Source organism: Choristoneura fumiferana, chromosome 18, assembly GCF_025370935.1.
Source record: "Choristoneura fumiferana chromosome 18, NRCan_CFum_1, whole genome shotgun sequence".
Classification (NCBI taxonomy): Eukaryota; Metazoa; Arthropoda; class Insecta; order Lepidoptera; family Tortricidae; genus Choristoneura; species Choristoneura fumiferana.
In genome coordinates, this window is record NC_133489.1 from 6,900,433 (window position 1) to 6,916,566 (window position 16,134).

Here is a 16,134-nt window from a genome sequence, read left to right on the forward strand (position 1 = left end):
ATAATGTAATTATGTATTGAATGAATAAATAAACTAAACTAAACTAATGCAGCCACGTAAATAGGCCCGCCACACTCTCGACCCGACGTGCCGTGTGTGTGTTTTTCGCTTAGGGCCCCCCACACATTATGGCCACCAATCACCGGTGCTAAACGCGACCACTAATTGTTTAGTCAGACCACTACACACTACACCAGCGGCTACACGGTGGATGGGTGCGGCCACCTGTAATTTTGAGAGACCGCACAATAACGCGACCATTGAGAAACCAATTTGAAACGTATTGCAAATTAGTTGCATTGAAACCGGCGTGCAAGCAGCGCCTGCTAGTAATGTCGCGTCACCTTGATGAGGTTCCGTGGTTTCTTCTTGGCGGGCGGCGCGCGGCGTCGCTCGTGGGGCCGCGCCCGCAGCAGCGCGGGCGGCCAGCGCCGGCGCATCTCCTCCAGCATGCGCTCGGCCGCGCGACGCTTGGACACCTTCTTGCCGTTGCCCTCGCCCTCCGTCTCCATCTCGCCCACCGTGCACACTGTTATGAACACCTGGTACAAACAAAACAATTTCAAACTAATTCCTAGCTTTAGCTAAAATGCAAAATTATTGTGAAAGACTGTTTGTTTAAAAATAAAAAAAAAAAAAAAAAAAAAAAAAAACCAATTTCAGAATTAGGGTTTTTCGACAGCGGAAATATCGCTAGATGGCGTTAGTACCGTGAGGTCCGTTTGATGTTTCAGTCTTACTTGCGATTGACTCATTTAAGTTAATCGATCACGGGCGCGATGCAAATGTCCAACGAATCTCACGATACTAAAGGTGCGGCCACAAGCAGTCGCTCGTCGCTCGATTGCAGCGATAAATGTAGTCACGTGACCCCATTTTCAAGGTGATTTTGAAATTCCCGCGAATCAAAGAAGTAGCGCCGAGTCGCCGCGTCGAGCGGCAGCGACCAGATGGCTTCTTGCAGGATTGATCTTGGCCTTGAAAGCTGATTTCTTAAGTCGAATTTAGAACTTTATAGATAAATCGTGCACGTTGCATTACATTGGCAGACCGTAAAGCCAACGAGTTTATAATGGTCAATGGAGCGCTGCAATGTAATATAACTTGCACAATTTTTCTTGCAAGTCTAAACTCGGCTTTAATCTCATTTAGTAGCAATCGTGGCAGTGGTACAAATAAAAGAAATTGGAGTGAATGAAAAAAAAACAGTGTTTTTGCCGAAATTGAAGTTTTTTTTTCCAGCGATAAAGCTCAACATTTTCAGCTTTATCGCTATATGTCACGTGACCAGACTTGACACTGGAAACGAGCGTCGATCGATTTCATGTGGCCGCGGCCTAACGCTCCTTGTTCACTTCAGTATAGCCGCTTAGGCATGCATTGGGTCAATTTCAGGGTAGGCAGCGCTAGTTGCACCGCAGCACTCACTGCACGCCATGGAATAGCCATCTGTCTCTAGCGCGCCGATCACTTATGGCACGACAGGCAGCGAGTGTTGCGACATTTGGGTGGTATTGGTATTGGTATTCATCATCCCAGCCTATATACGTCCCACTGCTGGGCACAGGCCTCCTCTCAGAACAAGAGGGCTTGGGCCATAGTTCCCACGCGGGCCCAGTGCGGATTGGGAACTTCACACGCACCTTTGAATTGCTTCGCAGGTTTGTGCAGGTTTCCTCACGATGTTTTCCTTCACCGCATCAATATGTGTGCGCAAGAAATAAAAAAAAACTTGGAAAAGGATACTGGACAAGTGGAATGGGCCTCCATCCAGGAGGTTTGAACTAACACAGAACTTTGCGATGGAACCCTTATACAAAGTTTCTCTCTCTATTCTCTCTTCATCTATGATACCGTCAGTTGGAAAAATCACTCACCCGCATGTGTGGCGGACCGCGTTCGGACTTGACGGTGAACTGCACGGTGAGATTCCGCTTTAGCGCCAGCTCATGTACCAGTGACACAGGCGACTTCACCTCCGAGTTCATAATGTCCGAACCCGCGTCGCCTACAAATAAGATAAAGATACGTTTTAATTACACTGTTTACTGGAGGTATTTCAAAGTACTTTGATAATTGAAAGTAAGTGCCACGTTAGTCAGTAAGGGGTTCTGCAACAGTGATAGTGCAATGGTAATGAAGTTGATATGTAGTTAGTTATAGTGCAGTTGTAAGTGTAGTTGCTATGGAGAGCTAGTCAAGGGTACTGTAAATGGTCCCTGGGCTAATAAGTAGGGACTGTAAAATGTCGTTCGAAATTCAAAACAAAAGATCCTTCAGTTTTCATTTTTCTTTCTCATTTGAATCTTCAGGAAAACGAAGAAAGCCGAGTCACATTAACATTCGGGCTGTACTAAATGTAGCATTATGTATTTTTTTGGCTTTCTGGACTGGAGCACCGGTTGGCCGCCCCTGCTGCAGCGGGTTACGTACGGTAATAGTTACGGTTAAATTGAGAATAGTAGATTGCACTGCACAACAAGAGCAAAAGTTCCGGAAGCCCAACTTCCCTCCCCCTTTTTAGGCCGGCAAGGCATCCAAATAATGGTGCGGTAATAGTAGATTATTGTCGTGGCCTGGAAGTAGGCAATTGCTGGCTGAGTATGAGTATTAAACGGACGAGCTTGCGAGTCCGTTTAACTAATAAGAAGCCAGCAATTGCTATTCCAGCCGAGACTAATATAAAGCTTTTCTCAAAAATGGTGAATAATTCTGAAATAGAATAAACTTTTTCTCAAAATATATTTTAAAATTTAATTTTATTCCAATATTTTTCTATGCTTTCCCGCCTTTTTTCGTTAAAAATAAACTGCAGGTGTATTTTTCCACCGAAAACACCACAAGCTATTTCAGACCCAATAGAAAAAGTCCGGAGTTCCAACAAAATATCTGATACCGGCCATTAGACTTGGCTGTATACGACTTGTGCCCACATTTCCATGGCCTTTTTAACTTAAAAAAAATGTGACTGATTGCAGGCGCGCTAATTCATTATTGTCGAGCTAGCGCGCCTGCAATCTTTTTAACTTTTTAATTTTTCGCTGACCATAAACTATGCACTTCACCTTCTGATATGTAAAGAATAATGTCAACTTTTACGGACATTTTTGAGAAAAAGTATGTATAATCGTGTGTGTTTTACCGTTGGGTGTGGCGGGCTGCGGCGGCGCGGGCGGCGGCGCGTCGGGCGGCGGCCGCAGCTCGTGCAGCGCGCGCGCCGCCGCGTCGTGCCGCGCCGCCTGCGGCGTGCCGCCCTCGCCCAGCCACGCCCTAGCCAACAGAAAACATTAACATTCCTTCATGATTTGAAGCAACGCCTGTCGTTTTACTTGCGAGTGTGTAACGAAGTAGGTGCGTCTCTTGAAGCCTCGTACAATAATAACGGTAGGTACTTAGCACCAATGTAAAAACAATAAACAATGAATGATAAAAAACAGAATATTCAATCAAATCACAAGCTATGGCTAATTTCAGATTTGCAAAATTATGGTTCAAGTCAGGATTATCCTTGTAAGTCCTGACTTTTTTAACCCGCGACGCAAAATAGAGGTGTTATAAAGTTGGACCGCTATGTGTGTCTGTGTGTCTGTCTGTGGCACCGTAGTACTTAAACGGGTGGACCGATTTGAAAGCAGGTTTTCTAGCGATGGCTCTTAGACATGTTTTATCAAAATCGGTTAGAAATGACAAAGTCGGGGGTTTTCTCAATTATTGTTGGTTAGGTTATTATCCTACATAGCTTTACGGATCGAGTCAAAAATCCTCAGTCTTGTGATTTTGTAATTTATTTCTATAATTTTAAAATTCTAATTTTATTGAAAAATTTGTACTCCACAGTGCATTCGGCAGGTATTTACAATTGATATGTTTATTAAGTAAGTACCCGAAAACTAACGAGGTTAAAAGTCAGGAACAGTCGCGAATAGTTTCGATCTATTCGGATGATCTTTTTCAAGGATGAGTAAGTGCACAACAGTAGTTGCACCCCTCGTGGCAACACCTCAGGAGAACAGGGTGAATAGAGTAGGTACTAACGTCAGTGCTATTATAATATCCACATGCGGTATGCACATGTACTGACCTGTCTCCCACGCACACTCTAACGCGGTAGAGCAGCGCGGGCGCCAGCACTCGCTGGTAGGGCGCGGGCAGCACGGGCGAGGCGCGGAACGGGGGCGGGCGGCGCGCGGCCGCGGGGCGGCGCCGCCCCGGGGGATCGACGTGTAGATCGCCGGCTGGCACAGCTTCATGGCTAGGGCATTCAGCTCCACTGTCGGCATCACCGCGCCTGGGGAAACGCGACAGCTTGTAAATTAGCAAATGTAGACTTCAAAATAGTGCGACACTACGGTACGGCACAATCTAATAAAATTGTGAAGTGAATACCCGATTTCTGGAAATAACAAAAGAGTCCATATTGATCAATGTTCTGCATCAAAAAAGTGTCTACAGGGGGGTTCGGTCAAAGTAAGTAAACCATCACATTTTAACTCTGAGAACCAAAATATTTTTCATTAACCGTTAAGTTTAATTTTTAGTATCTTTGAAATAAAATCAAGTCAGTTGTCAATATTTATCCAGCACTGTATGTATAATGTAACTGTGGGCCTATAGGAAATTGTTACTTAGCATTCACCAAAGTAAACCAAGGTTTATTGAAAATAAATTATTCAACCTCACCTCCCCTCACCTCACCTTCAGGCGAGTCGCATGCAGAAACATTTCTACCAATATCTAGTTGTTACGAACAATATGTTTACTATCACTAAACATACTCCTCCTCCTCCTCTTTCCCTTTTATTTGGCATCCGCGTGCTACCCAATCCGTAATGGTTTCGTATTGTTACGCGGAAATTTTGACAGGTGCTTAAGCGGCATTTGTAACCACTTCCCATGAAACAAACAAACACTGTCTAATAAAGTAGGTACACATGTACGCAGAGAATTAGTCTGACTGCACAAAAACTTTTCCTCCCATCAATACATACTTGTCAAGAGTCTGTTGTTTTTGACCATCATGCTCCATCATGCATCATGTTTGTGGTTTTTTATTGAGGATCGTCACAGGTTAGTCTGGCATAAACTTGTCACCATAAACTCGGTAAGGAGGTTGAATACGTAGGAGCGAATTTAAGATCAGTTTATACGGATACACACCGTGTTTTTTCTGATTTCCGTTATCGTTGAAATTCGGCTTGGTTCATAAATATAATTGAACTAGTAATGACCAGTAGTGGTTGACTCCAGATAACCTGGCCTTAAAGTCTCTTTGTTACTGTACATGCGCAAACTTACCCCCACCACGTCGCTAATGCTCAACAAGTTTGCCGGCAACTGTAAAACGTTCCTTTAGGCCGGCTACATACCTACCGATTCTGTTCTGATTATTTTCTGCTCTGTGAGAACAGAATAGAAACCGGCATCATCATCACACACACCCGACCGGCCAGAACTTTCTGAAGTGTAAGCCTAACACACTTGGAATAACAATCGTTTTCTCTACTCCTTTCTGTCACACAGTAGGTATAAGATGAGGGTAGAAAGAGGTCGAGAATGCGATGGCGAACGTCAGCGCGTTAGAAAATACGGCCTCTGATCGGCAATGCTGTATTGCCTGCTGATGGGCATTCTTGCTGACCCGGGTTTGTAGGTATGTGACGTGTTGTAAATTTATTATTGTATTCTAACTTTAAATTTTAATTCTCTTCTCCCCTATTCTAGATCGACCAGCACAGAATCTCTAGATCTGTAGGCGGCCTGACTTCTTTTTAACCCCCGACGCAAAAAGAGGGGTGTTATAAGTTTGACCGCTATGTGTGTCTGTCTGTCTGTGGCACGAGTGGCATCGTACCTCTTAAACGGGTGGACCGATTTGAATGCGTTTTTTTTTATTTAAAAGCAGGTTTTCTAGCGTTGGTTCTTAGACATGTTTCATCAAAATCGGTTCAGCCGTTTTAGAGATATTGAACTTTGAAGTGACAAAGTCGGGGTTTTGCCAACTTTTTATTGGCTAGGTTATTATATAATTCCGTTCTTGTCCGTAACTCCGCATCCGCATGCCACCCAGCGCCATGACTGTAAAACTTACCGCTACGAGCTTGTGGTATTTTATTGACCGTGAACCAAGGTGTTTTTTCACCTGAGTGTCGCTGGTGCGCGTGGTTGGGCGCGTGCGCGGGCGGCGCGCGCGGCGGCGGCGGCGGGAACTGGGTCGCGGACAGCGCGCCGCTCGCCGCCGAGTGCTGCGCGCGCTTTATTGACGAACCCTGTACATAAAACATTCAATCGATTACAACTCCACTCCTTGCGAAGTTGTGGGTAAAGCAAATTTACACAAAAACGTGGTAAAGGTTAAGTGAACAAACCTCAGCTGTGTATTCTTCAGTATCACCCAGGCGGAGTGTTACTGTGAATACTTTTTTGTGAGCTGGTCCTGTCTCTGATGTGAGGCGATATTGGTGCTTAATCTGAAACAATACATTACAACACTGATTACCCAATAAAGATAGTATAGTAATAGATTGGTGGAATTGTGATAGTGATAAACCTTAAATAAAAGTCAAAAACCTAGGCTATTTTTTATTATAGGAGTCTTGAGCTAGATGAATTATAAACGAGGAATTAATTGTTATTTATGCTGTGAATGCAATCTAGCAAAAACAGCTTAACACATCAAATTTAAGTAATTTAACTTGCAAGATTGAAGATTGGGGCTGTTTTACCACCCATTGATTAATCTTATTTGACGGATAAATGTGATGACGTATCCGTCTATTCGAACAAAACAAACAGAGGGCATCACATTTATCCGTCAAATAAAATAACCAATAGGTGGTGAAACAGGGGGTAAAACTAACGAATACATGAAAATGATGACTTGATTTTGACTCTGCAGTTCTCTAGACTTAACGCTGCACAGAGAAACAAATAAACCACGGCCTTGGTTGCAGTCACTATTCAAAGGTTTAATTTAAGGTTGAAGTATGATCCTTACCTTATTGTACCTGGCCAGTTCATTGACCAGGCACATAGGGGTCTTCTCTTTACTGTTGGCCTGAGCGGCGGGCGGCGGGCGCGCCTCGCTGTCGCCCGCCGCCCGCGCGTCCGCCTCCGCCCCGCTGGCGCCTCAGCTGCCGCCGCAGCCGGCTCTTTAGCCACGGCTGGGGCTACTGCTAATAAATAAACATGACATTGAAAATCAAACACTGAAGTTTGAACGTAGATTAAGATTAGGAGAGAAACTTTTTGTCATAGATAAATTAATAAATAATAAAATTTATTCAATGTCATTTCGGTACAAAATAACAAAATACAGTAAGTATTTCACTTAAAATCTATGTAACACTGCTGAAAATAATAAAAATATCATTAAATCTATGTGTCTTTACCGTAATAAATGCAAATTATTGTTAACATGACTTAAAATACGCGGAGATCGTCTGCTCAAAGAATTTTCATGGCCAGCCCATTTGTATTTTTGCGACGGACAGATCAAAAAATGCAGAATTTAAGTTTTTTTTTCGTGCGTTTGATGTGCGTGTGTGTGTGTGTGTGTGTGTGTACCGGGTTGCGGCTGCGGCGCGGGCGGCGGCTGCAGCGGCGCGTGCGCGTAGCCCGGCACCACGCCCGGCCCGTACCCCACGCCGTAGCCGCGCCGCATCGGCTTCATTTGTTGCTGTAACACACGACATCACACAACTATAGCCTGCTATATCCCTGAGTCCTAACTTTTTTTAACAGACGTAGTACTTGAGCCCTAGGTGTGGTTCACTAGCTTTGTTATTTTGGACATTCATTATTTCAAAATTGTTTATTTAAATAAACAATTTGTACTTTATTAAGTACATTCGGCCGTTATTCTTAGTGTTAATCGGTCCTTTATAAAGTACGCGAGGGCTCAGGAAGTTACCCTATGGCGTGCATTGCGTAGGTAGCAGGGTAGGCCGCGCTAGTGCTGGTGGCGCGCTGCTGCGGCGCAAACTACCAACTGTCTACCCTGGAATCGACCCAATGCACGCCAATGTATAGCAACGTCGCTATCATATGATCTCTACTCTGGGGCCATAAAACCACGTTTCCATCCTCTCGCTCGCTCTTGAGTGGTTATCGGATCTCTCGCTCGCAAGCCGCTGCGAAGTACGCGAGAGATTCGTTAACCTCCCAAGCGCGAGCGAGAGGTCGAAACATGGTTTTATGGCCCCAGATTTTAGATGATAACGACGCTTCTATAATGAGGGTGTCTGTGACAGGCTGGTTGGCGCTAGTATCTTGAGGTCTGTTTGACAACTTTGGGTCTTCCCACATCTATTAACGCGGAATCGACTTAAGCCGATCAAAAAACGCTTTATGTCCACGCAGTAAGAGCGAAAAAGACGTCTCCAGACGACGTTTACCGACGTAAACGTCGTTTCGCGTCGGTCGCGCCGATCGACGTCTTTTTCGCTCTTATTGCGTGGACATAGTTTTTTGCGCGTCAGGGTAAGGCTCACGAGCGTTTTGCCCGCCCGTTCCAGTGTGTTATGAATATTGATGCTTAAGTACGATAACTATTTGCGTCAACTTCTGATACAAATAGTTTCTCTTTTTAAGTGAGTATTCATCCTTGTATTAATAGAAACGGGTCATCGTTCGTATGCATCAATATTCATACATAACACACTGGAACGGGCGGGCAAAACGCTCGTGAGCCATACCCCAATATGTTTGGGGAGACCTATGAAATCTGCGTCACGCGTGCGTTAATTTTTTTTTTAATGGCTTTCACTTTTACTGTTTTTAGCAAGACGTATTTTGCCAATGCGACATTACGCACATGAGGAGAATGCTCGGTTTATGATATTTTGATCTTGGGGAAGGAACAGATAGGAGACCTAAAACAAATAACATATGTTATGGACGGCACACGGACGATAATGACGTTTTTTTTTAACAGGGAAATGACAGACTGTTAAACATGCTAACATAAAAGGAAGTAGTGAAAAGGAAAAATTAAATGTAGAAAACATGCCATACCCCAATATGTTTGGGGAGACCTTTGACATCTGCATCACGCGTGCGTGATTGTTTAAACAACTAAATGAGCCAATCGCAAGCAAGACTGTAATGTCAAACGGAGCTCTCGATACTAACGCTATCTAGCGATATTTCACCTGTCAAGAAACCCTCATTAGAGTGTAGTATTTAAGGGTATGTAAGTAATTACGAGAACTGTATTACTCTCTGGCTTTAAGACTTCTTAGCTTCGGCTTAGACGCTAATTCTGGCGTCAGTTCATCCATCATTCTGGTCAGAATGACGACAGAATTACCGTGTAACGCTCTCAGACTGAGTGAGTGATAGTCCAGACTGATGAAAATCAATATATTCGTCAATCCGTTATGAATGACAGAAAACCAGAATGATGGACTGAACTGACGCCAGAAAGAGCGTGTAACCGAAGTCCTAGTCTGATATTTACTCTACCGTCAAACAGGTTCACATCGTTTGATTTCCATGATAGAATAAAACTTAAAACTGGCTAGCGCTGACTGTAGATTTGGTTGCAGCTGGCCAAATAGAAAGAGGTGTTCATTCTTCATTATAGCGACTTTCCGACATGATCCAAATTCCCCCTTTGTATTGACGTGAATTTTAGGTAGACTGCCTCGACAATTTTAGACTACTTCCTGCCGAAAAAATATGCCTAGAACTTTCTTTCAGACATGATTGGATAATTAGCTGGCTGGCTCGTAATTTAAGGATATCCCCAAAATTAATGCGTGGTTAGTACTCACTGGTGGCATAGAATGGTGTTGTTGCGGATGATGCATTGGCCGGATGGGATGCGGAGCGCGCGTCGCGGGCGCGTGATGCGGCGGAGGGACGGCCATCGCGCCCAGGCCCAGCTGCGCGTGCGCGCCCATGCCGCCGCCCTGCGCGGGACCCAACGGCACCCTAACACACAACACTTACTTAAAAACCATCTGAAGACAGCACAACTTTTCACAGTAGTAGCAGTACCAGTAGCACTGGAAAATAAGCGCGAAACGTCAGCTCCCGGCAGCCTGCACAACAGACTGTTATTTCAACTGACGACCCATTCAATGTACGTGATATATTACTCTGGTTGAGAAAGAAATCGCATTCGGTCTCCGCGAATCAATACAGCGGCCGTCATATGTTCCATTGTGGGACCATTCACAACCAGTTTGCTACAAAGGAGCCGCAAGTGACCCTCGACGCATCAACAAATTACACAATATTTGCATATGAATGCAGTCTCCACTCTATTTAGTTAAACCTATATTGTAGATGGTAGAAAGTGTCAATGTTGAGTTACCATTCAATCCGGTATTTAAGTGTGAATGTCTGTATGAGGTTTTTCTTATGGAACTTTGTCTGGCAAAAGACATGTAAGTATACATAACATAATCTTTAAAAACTGGTGAACTGATTGAGCAATTATTGGCAGCCGATGACTTCTTTTATAATTCGTCATGGTTCGGCACACAAACACTGTACAATAGAAGAGCATCTTAGGCATAATCCATTTTTTTCAATATGAAAGCAAATACATTGTGTAGAATCGCCAATACAGAGTTTTTTTTTTATTTCCTGTGGACAGATAATCACAAAAACACCCAATGGCGTTGAAAAGGTTAGTTATGATATATTCAGTCTATTATAGCTTTAATATTAGGGGTGTAAGCGTGTCCATTTACAAGTAGCACATGTGCTTATTAGTTTGTGAACAATTTCAAGTAGATGTATTGGATGGAACTCTGTTTCTTTCATATTTTCTAGTATATTTAGGTCTAAATATATCAAAAGATGTTTCAGTATATTTATTTTTTCGGTTTTAGTAGGGGAGCCCAAGAGGGGATTTCGGGATTTACTAAAGCGCGACAGATTAATATACAGGGGGATACCTTGTACCCGGTTAAGTCCTTCCACCAACTATGAGCCCCATATACATGGCCGCCCGTCAAGGATAAAGGATCAGATTAGTAAAAAAAAATTCATCATCTGAAATTCCCGAGCGCGTCAGATTAAGGTAGGATGAGTTAGTTACATACTAAAACGTGTGTATTCTACTAATCTGACAATTTGAGAGTGACGTAAAGAAGGGGTAGGGCTAGAAAGTTGTAAAAAAAAAACGTCATCTCGACATTCTCGAGCGTGGTTAATTTTTTTTTTATATTCAAGAATTACGAAAAATATATAATCTGACGGTTTCCACAAGCCGAAATAACAAACATTCATCGATAAAGTTTTCCAAAAAGCATTTCTGGATTTGGGATCAAAGGAACATAATGCGCAGGATTCTTTTAACATCATGCAGTATTTTACTTGCCACTTGTATGGGCTGAAAAAGTTAGACGATGTCAATCAAGCCAGGATTGTCATCTTCAATAAGACGTACAAAGTCAAAGACAAGTCACAACCCTTCTCCTTGAGTATCCGGAATTACGATGCGTGCAACTTGCCGCCCTGTCAATCGGAGTTACTCCAACAAGTGTTACGCACAAGATTCATTGCATGCTTGTGGAGTAATGCTCATAATGCAAAAATTATTGATCTTTTACCAACGGACTATGGATAGAAAGTAGTCGACGGAAAGTTCGAAATGATCTGGTTTGCAGGTGATCAATTGCCGAAAGCGTATGAAGATGTAGTTATAACACCTGATATTCTTGAGGATACTTCAGAATTAGGTAAATTTTTTCTCCAATAATTAAAAAACACGTTATTCATAAAAAAAAAATATATTAATATTTATTAAAAAATATCTGAGGATGGAATCGAGTCAGAGGAAGAAGATGATTCTACCGATGACGATGATAATTGAGAAAAAATACTCAAAAAAATTTAATTTTTTATAATTATTTTCTTATAAATACAGTATTCTACTTAAAAAAACATACACTTTTTTATTTGCATGCTATTTCCTGAGCTTTTCAATAAATTAAGTTCAATGATTTAAAAAAATAAGAAAAAAAAAATTTTTATTGTCAGATTAGGCGAATCCCTCCAGATAATCGTCAGATTATGAGACAGCACGTCTAGGGCATGAAGATGAACCATATATATCTTAATCTGATGCGCTTGAGGATTTCAAAATGGCGAATTTTTTATGCACATTCTAATAATGGCTACGAATTTGCGTCACATCCAAATCGTCAGATTATTATATAAGAGCCTTTTTTTAGGATCTCATGTCCCCTTAGAAAATCTGACGCGCTCGTTTAAATTTTTTTTTTTTTCATTTTCAACCCTTACGTACGACCACCCCCATCATGGAAACAATCAGATTAACATACGTACATTTTTAAAAATACGTAGGACATGGATGATATCAATATCTGACGCGCTCGAGTATGTCCATGCAACAGTTTTTTTTTACATTTTTGAAAATCTATAACAATTCCCCCCACCGATGAAAAGGTATATATTATATGTCATTTTTTTCTTCTTATGATCTAAGCTTCGCAACCCAATAGGTCTCTATGACGCTCGAGTAAATCCCGATTTAGCATCGTGGGCTCCCCTACTATTAATAACTATTCTAGGTTCAGAATACTTTAGGTTTGGTTTGTAATAGTTTTCCTGAAAACATCAATGAATTCAGTATGATTTTTTATTACATAGGTACATTATTACTAGCTATTTCCCGTAAACTGTCTGCCGAGAATTCGTTTATCACTATCCTGTGGGAGCTATGCAGTTTTCTGGAATAAAAATTATCCTTTATCCTCTTTCTCAGGGTCTCTAACTATTTCCATACCAAATTTCATCCTAATTGTTTTGTTTAAGCGTGAACTGAACAGATACGAGTTACATTTGTATTTATAATAAGGATATGAAACAATCATTTGACCAAATAATACATTAGGACAAAAAATATTTGTAGACCATTGGAATTATCAAAATTTTTGAAATGGTAATCTCAATCAATGGTTAAATTATACATTTTATATCATTACTTCAATTGTTCTCAGTATTTCGTCATCGGCGATCGAGCACAATGCGAAATTTCCCATTTGACATCAGCATATCAGTGCGCAAGGATAAACATCATTGAACAATTGAAGTGTGGTCATTAAATAATGGTTACTTTATAGCAGAAATTAGACATAATAGATTATGATAGCATGTTTTTGCTAGCAACAAAAATATTTGTTCATTCTGTCTTCTTTTGTACATTTAGGGGCTGTTTCACCACCCATTGTTTAATTTTAACTGACAGATAAATGTAATGCCACCTCTGTCTATTTGAACAAAACAAACAGAGACGGCATCACATTTATACATCAAATAAATTTAATCAATGGATGGTGAAACAGCCGAAGGGGCTCCAGTGCAAAGACATGGAATGTTTTATTTATGTGTGTTATGTGATCAAATTAACGTCTATTTTTTGTCTGTGGATCTGTCTCTGCATCAAAACTCCCAAACGGATGATCCAATTTGGACATGTTTTTTTTAAAAGAAAGATAGATTAAATCATGATGATTCTTAGCTAAGTCAGTCAAAAATGTATTAATCCAATGCAAATTTCAGGGATTTAAATTGTTGTAGTTGTTAAATAGTTTACTTGGTAAGATATGGGGAGAGATTTGACTGTAAACTCAAGAGTTAATAGAATTTGTAGACTATACAAATATTTTAGGCAATATGTTTATCACAGTAGCTCTTCAAATATGTATTGCTACTTGCTATAGTACATTGAATATGAAACATTACTAAAATACAGAGGTTTATCATGAGTTTTAAAATATTAATTGCAGAACAGTTGTAATAATTGTGATATTCTGTAAACAGTATTTGTAATTATGTGCATATTTCATATTTTAAATTAACTGTGTTTTGTATTTCAGCATTATAAAATAATTAATGAACATTAAATATTTGCTAAACCCCTATTTCATAAACATTGCAGGCTACATTTAACTTTGAACATTCAGACTTGAAGTTTCATCCTAAACCAGGGGCATTATTGCCTAACATTTTTGATGCTCACAATCGCAATCAAATGACAGTTTTTGTATGCAAAATCTGTCATTTCATTGTGATTGTGGGCATCAGAAAAGTTAGGCAATACAGCCTCTGGTTTGATATTGGCTACAAGGTCTAGATCAAACTGTCAGTTGCCTGCAGCCTATCATAGTATGAAATAGAGGAATAAAATTTATATGGTTTTTTTAATGTGGAGGTTTGTCACATAGTTCACATGGTAGTTTTCCAAGCCTCTGTTTATTCTATTTATTATTCCCGGTGATTTCCTGAAAATTCCTAGGAATTACTTTCATAATATTTCCTGGGAGCAATCCCTATCAGTGACATTAGCCGACTGACAAATTTACATAAAATGTAATTGTTTCTTGGCTGTCTTTTGTACCAGGATAAAACAGATTAATTATAGTGTTGCTTAAAATTAGCAAATAATATTTTATTTCCCTGCAAAATTGTATGATGTTATGTTATAATGTTAGTTGGCTTATAAATGGCTGAATTTACAAAATAAAGTTATCAATCATCAAGTTATTTTCAATTGACATGTTATTAGTGTTTTAAAATTATATTGAAGCATAATCTTACATTTACATAATTAAATACTCCTGTATACTTGTATCCTAGTATCAATAGCAAAGTATTTTACAATAGCAGGTTAATAAAACTTGATGAGTGCACATTTCAGAAGCTACAAGTGTAAGATTGAAAACTACCTCACACCTGAATGAAATGATACAAGCCAATTCTAATATTAGAAGATTCTACCACTGAGCAGCGATAATGAGTTACAATTTTTAATTATCACGATATGTAGACAGCGAGTAAGTGAAATGATAAGTAATTACCTAGTCAACGTTACGTGCCTGTTCTCTCGGTGCATCTGGTGCGGTGGCATCTGGTGATGCCCAGGCATGCCCTGGTGCCCGCCCATGTGCTGCGGCGGGTGCCCCGACATCGGCTGATGATGCATGTTCGGGTGATGCATCATCTTCACCAAACACTACAAACAAACATTCAACAACTCTTAGCTCCCGCAACAACATCTTATAGTCTAATCACCATAACTAGCTCTGACCACCCAACACTTACCGGTAATTTGTTACGTATACAAATCTAGTCCCCCGCTATCCGATCAACATAAATCCGCTCACAATCTACGCCAGTATTATTTATTTTTGGCAAACAGTAAAGAAAATCGTTTCGTTCAACATGCGGCCATGTTAAAATGTTGCCATGTTGTTAGTAGATTTTTATTACCATTACCACCACACGAAATGTAGAGTAGCTCAACCCGGTCCAACATTAGCATCTGAAATATGGTCTTCCATTTGTAAGGTCGAGCGTAGTACGTCCATAGGTCGAGCGGCTTTAACATAACACAACCTTTTTAAAAAACTGTCAATAAAAAAATAGAAAGGTTTGAATTGATTGATGAATTTCTACGTTTTACTTACTTTTTTATTTAATTTTTCAATAACCGATCAGTCTATATTTGTATTCTTTTGAATAATTTAGCTCAATGAGGGCTATCGCGTATGAATTCGCCGCTAGATGCGCTAGTGTAGCGTGAGGTCTCCGAAATGTCAAATCTCATAGTTTTTGGGTGAGCTACGCGGGTTTATTTATAATTAGAATAATTTTGTGAATATTTTGCAATATCTGAAATTAATTATGGCAAATATGCGTTCCGGGGCAATGAATATCTGTGTTTCGAGACAGTTTGTCTTTCGGAAACCTTTGTCCTCCCTTTTTTCTGAACAAAACGGGGACTATGGAACACTGTGGCATGCTCGATATTTTTATGGTACGGTTTTAAGGTGTATTAAATATGATTTTAATCTAAACTTTGCTTTCACGCCCATAATAACAGACTTTGAAAGCCACACTTAAAAACCTCACGCAACAGTGCGCCATCTAGTGAGACAAAAAACGATAGCCCTCATTGGGACTACTATTTAGTGCTACTAGCATAAAAAATAGTCACAATTTGGTAGAATACATTTTATTACATATTTGAAGCGAGTAAGGATTAGAAAAAACTGGCCAAGAGCGTGTCGGACACGCCCAAATTAGGGTTCCGTAGCCATTACGAAAAAATTAAGTTATATTTTTCTAAGGATTTCGTATTTTATACAGAATCTT

At 40.6% G+C, this 16,134-nt stretch overlaps 1 protein-coding gene across 1 annotated transcript in view; it reads right to left on the reverse strand.

Annotated features, from left to right (window-relative positions):
* LOC141438460 (double-stranded RNA-binding protein Staufen homolog) overlaps positions 1-14,992 on the reverse strand; it is a 23,600-nt gene extending 8,608 nt beyond the window's left edge. Inside the window, 12 exon segments of the mRNA XM_074102342.1 lie at positions 345-542; positions 1,878-2,008; positions 3,143-3,270; positions 4,082-4,185; positions 4,218-4,288; positions 6,089-6,266; positions 6,366-6,467; positions 6,995-7,078; positions 7,081-7,172; positions 7,564-7,675; positions 9,774-9,933; positions 14,838-14,992. Coding sequence (XP_073958443.1) covers positions 345-542; positions 1,878-2,008; positions 3,143-3,270; positions 4,082-4,185; positions 4,218-4,288; positions 6,089-6,266; positions 6,366-6,467; positions 6,995-7,078; positions 7,081-7,172; positions 7,564-7,675; positions 9,774-9,933; positions 14,838-14,980 — 1,503 coding nt within the window. The 5' untranslated portion in view covers positions 14,981-14,992.
* Between the last annotated feature and the right edge of the window lie 1,142 nt (positions 14,993-16,134).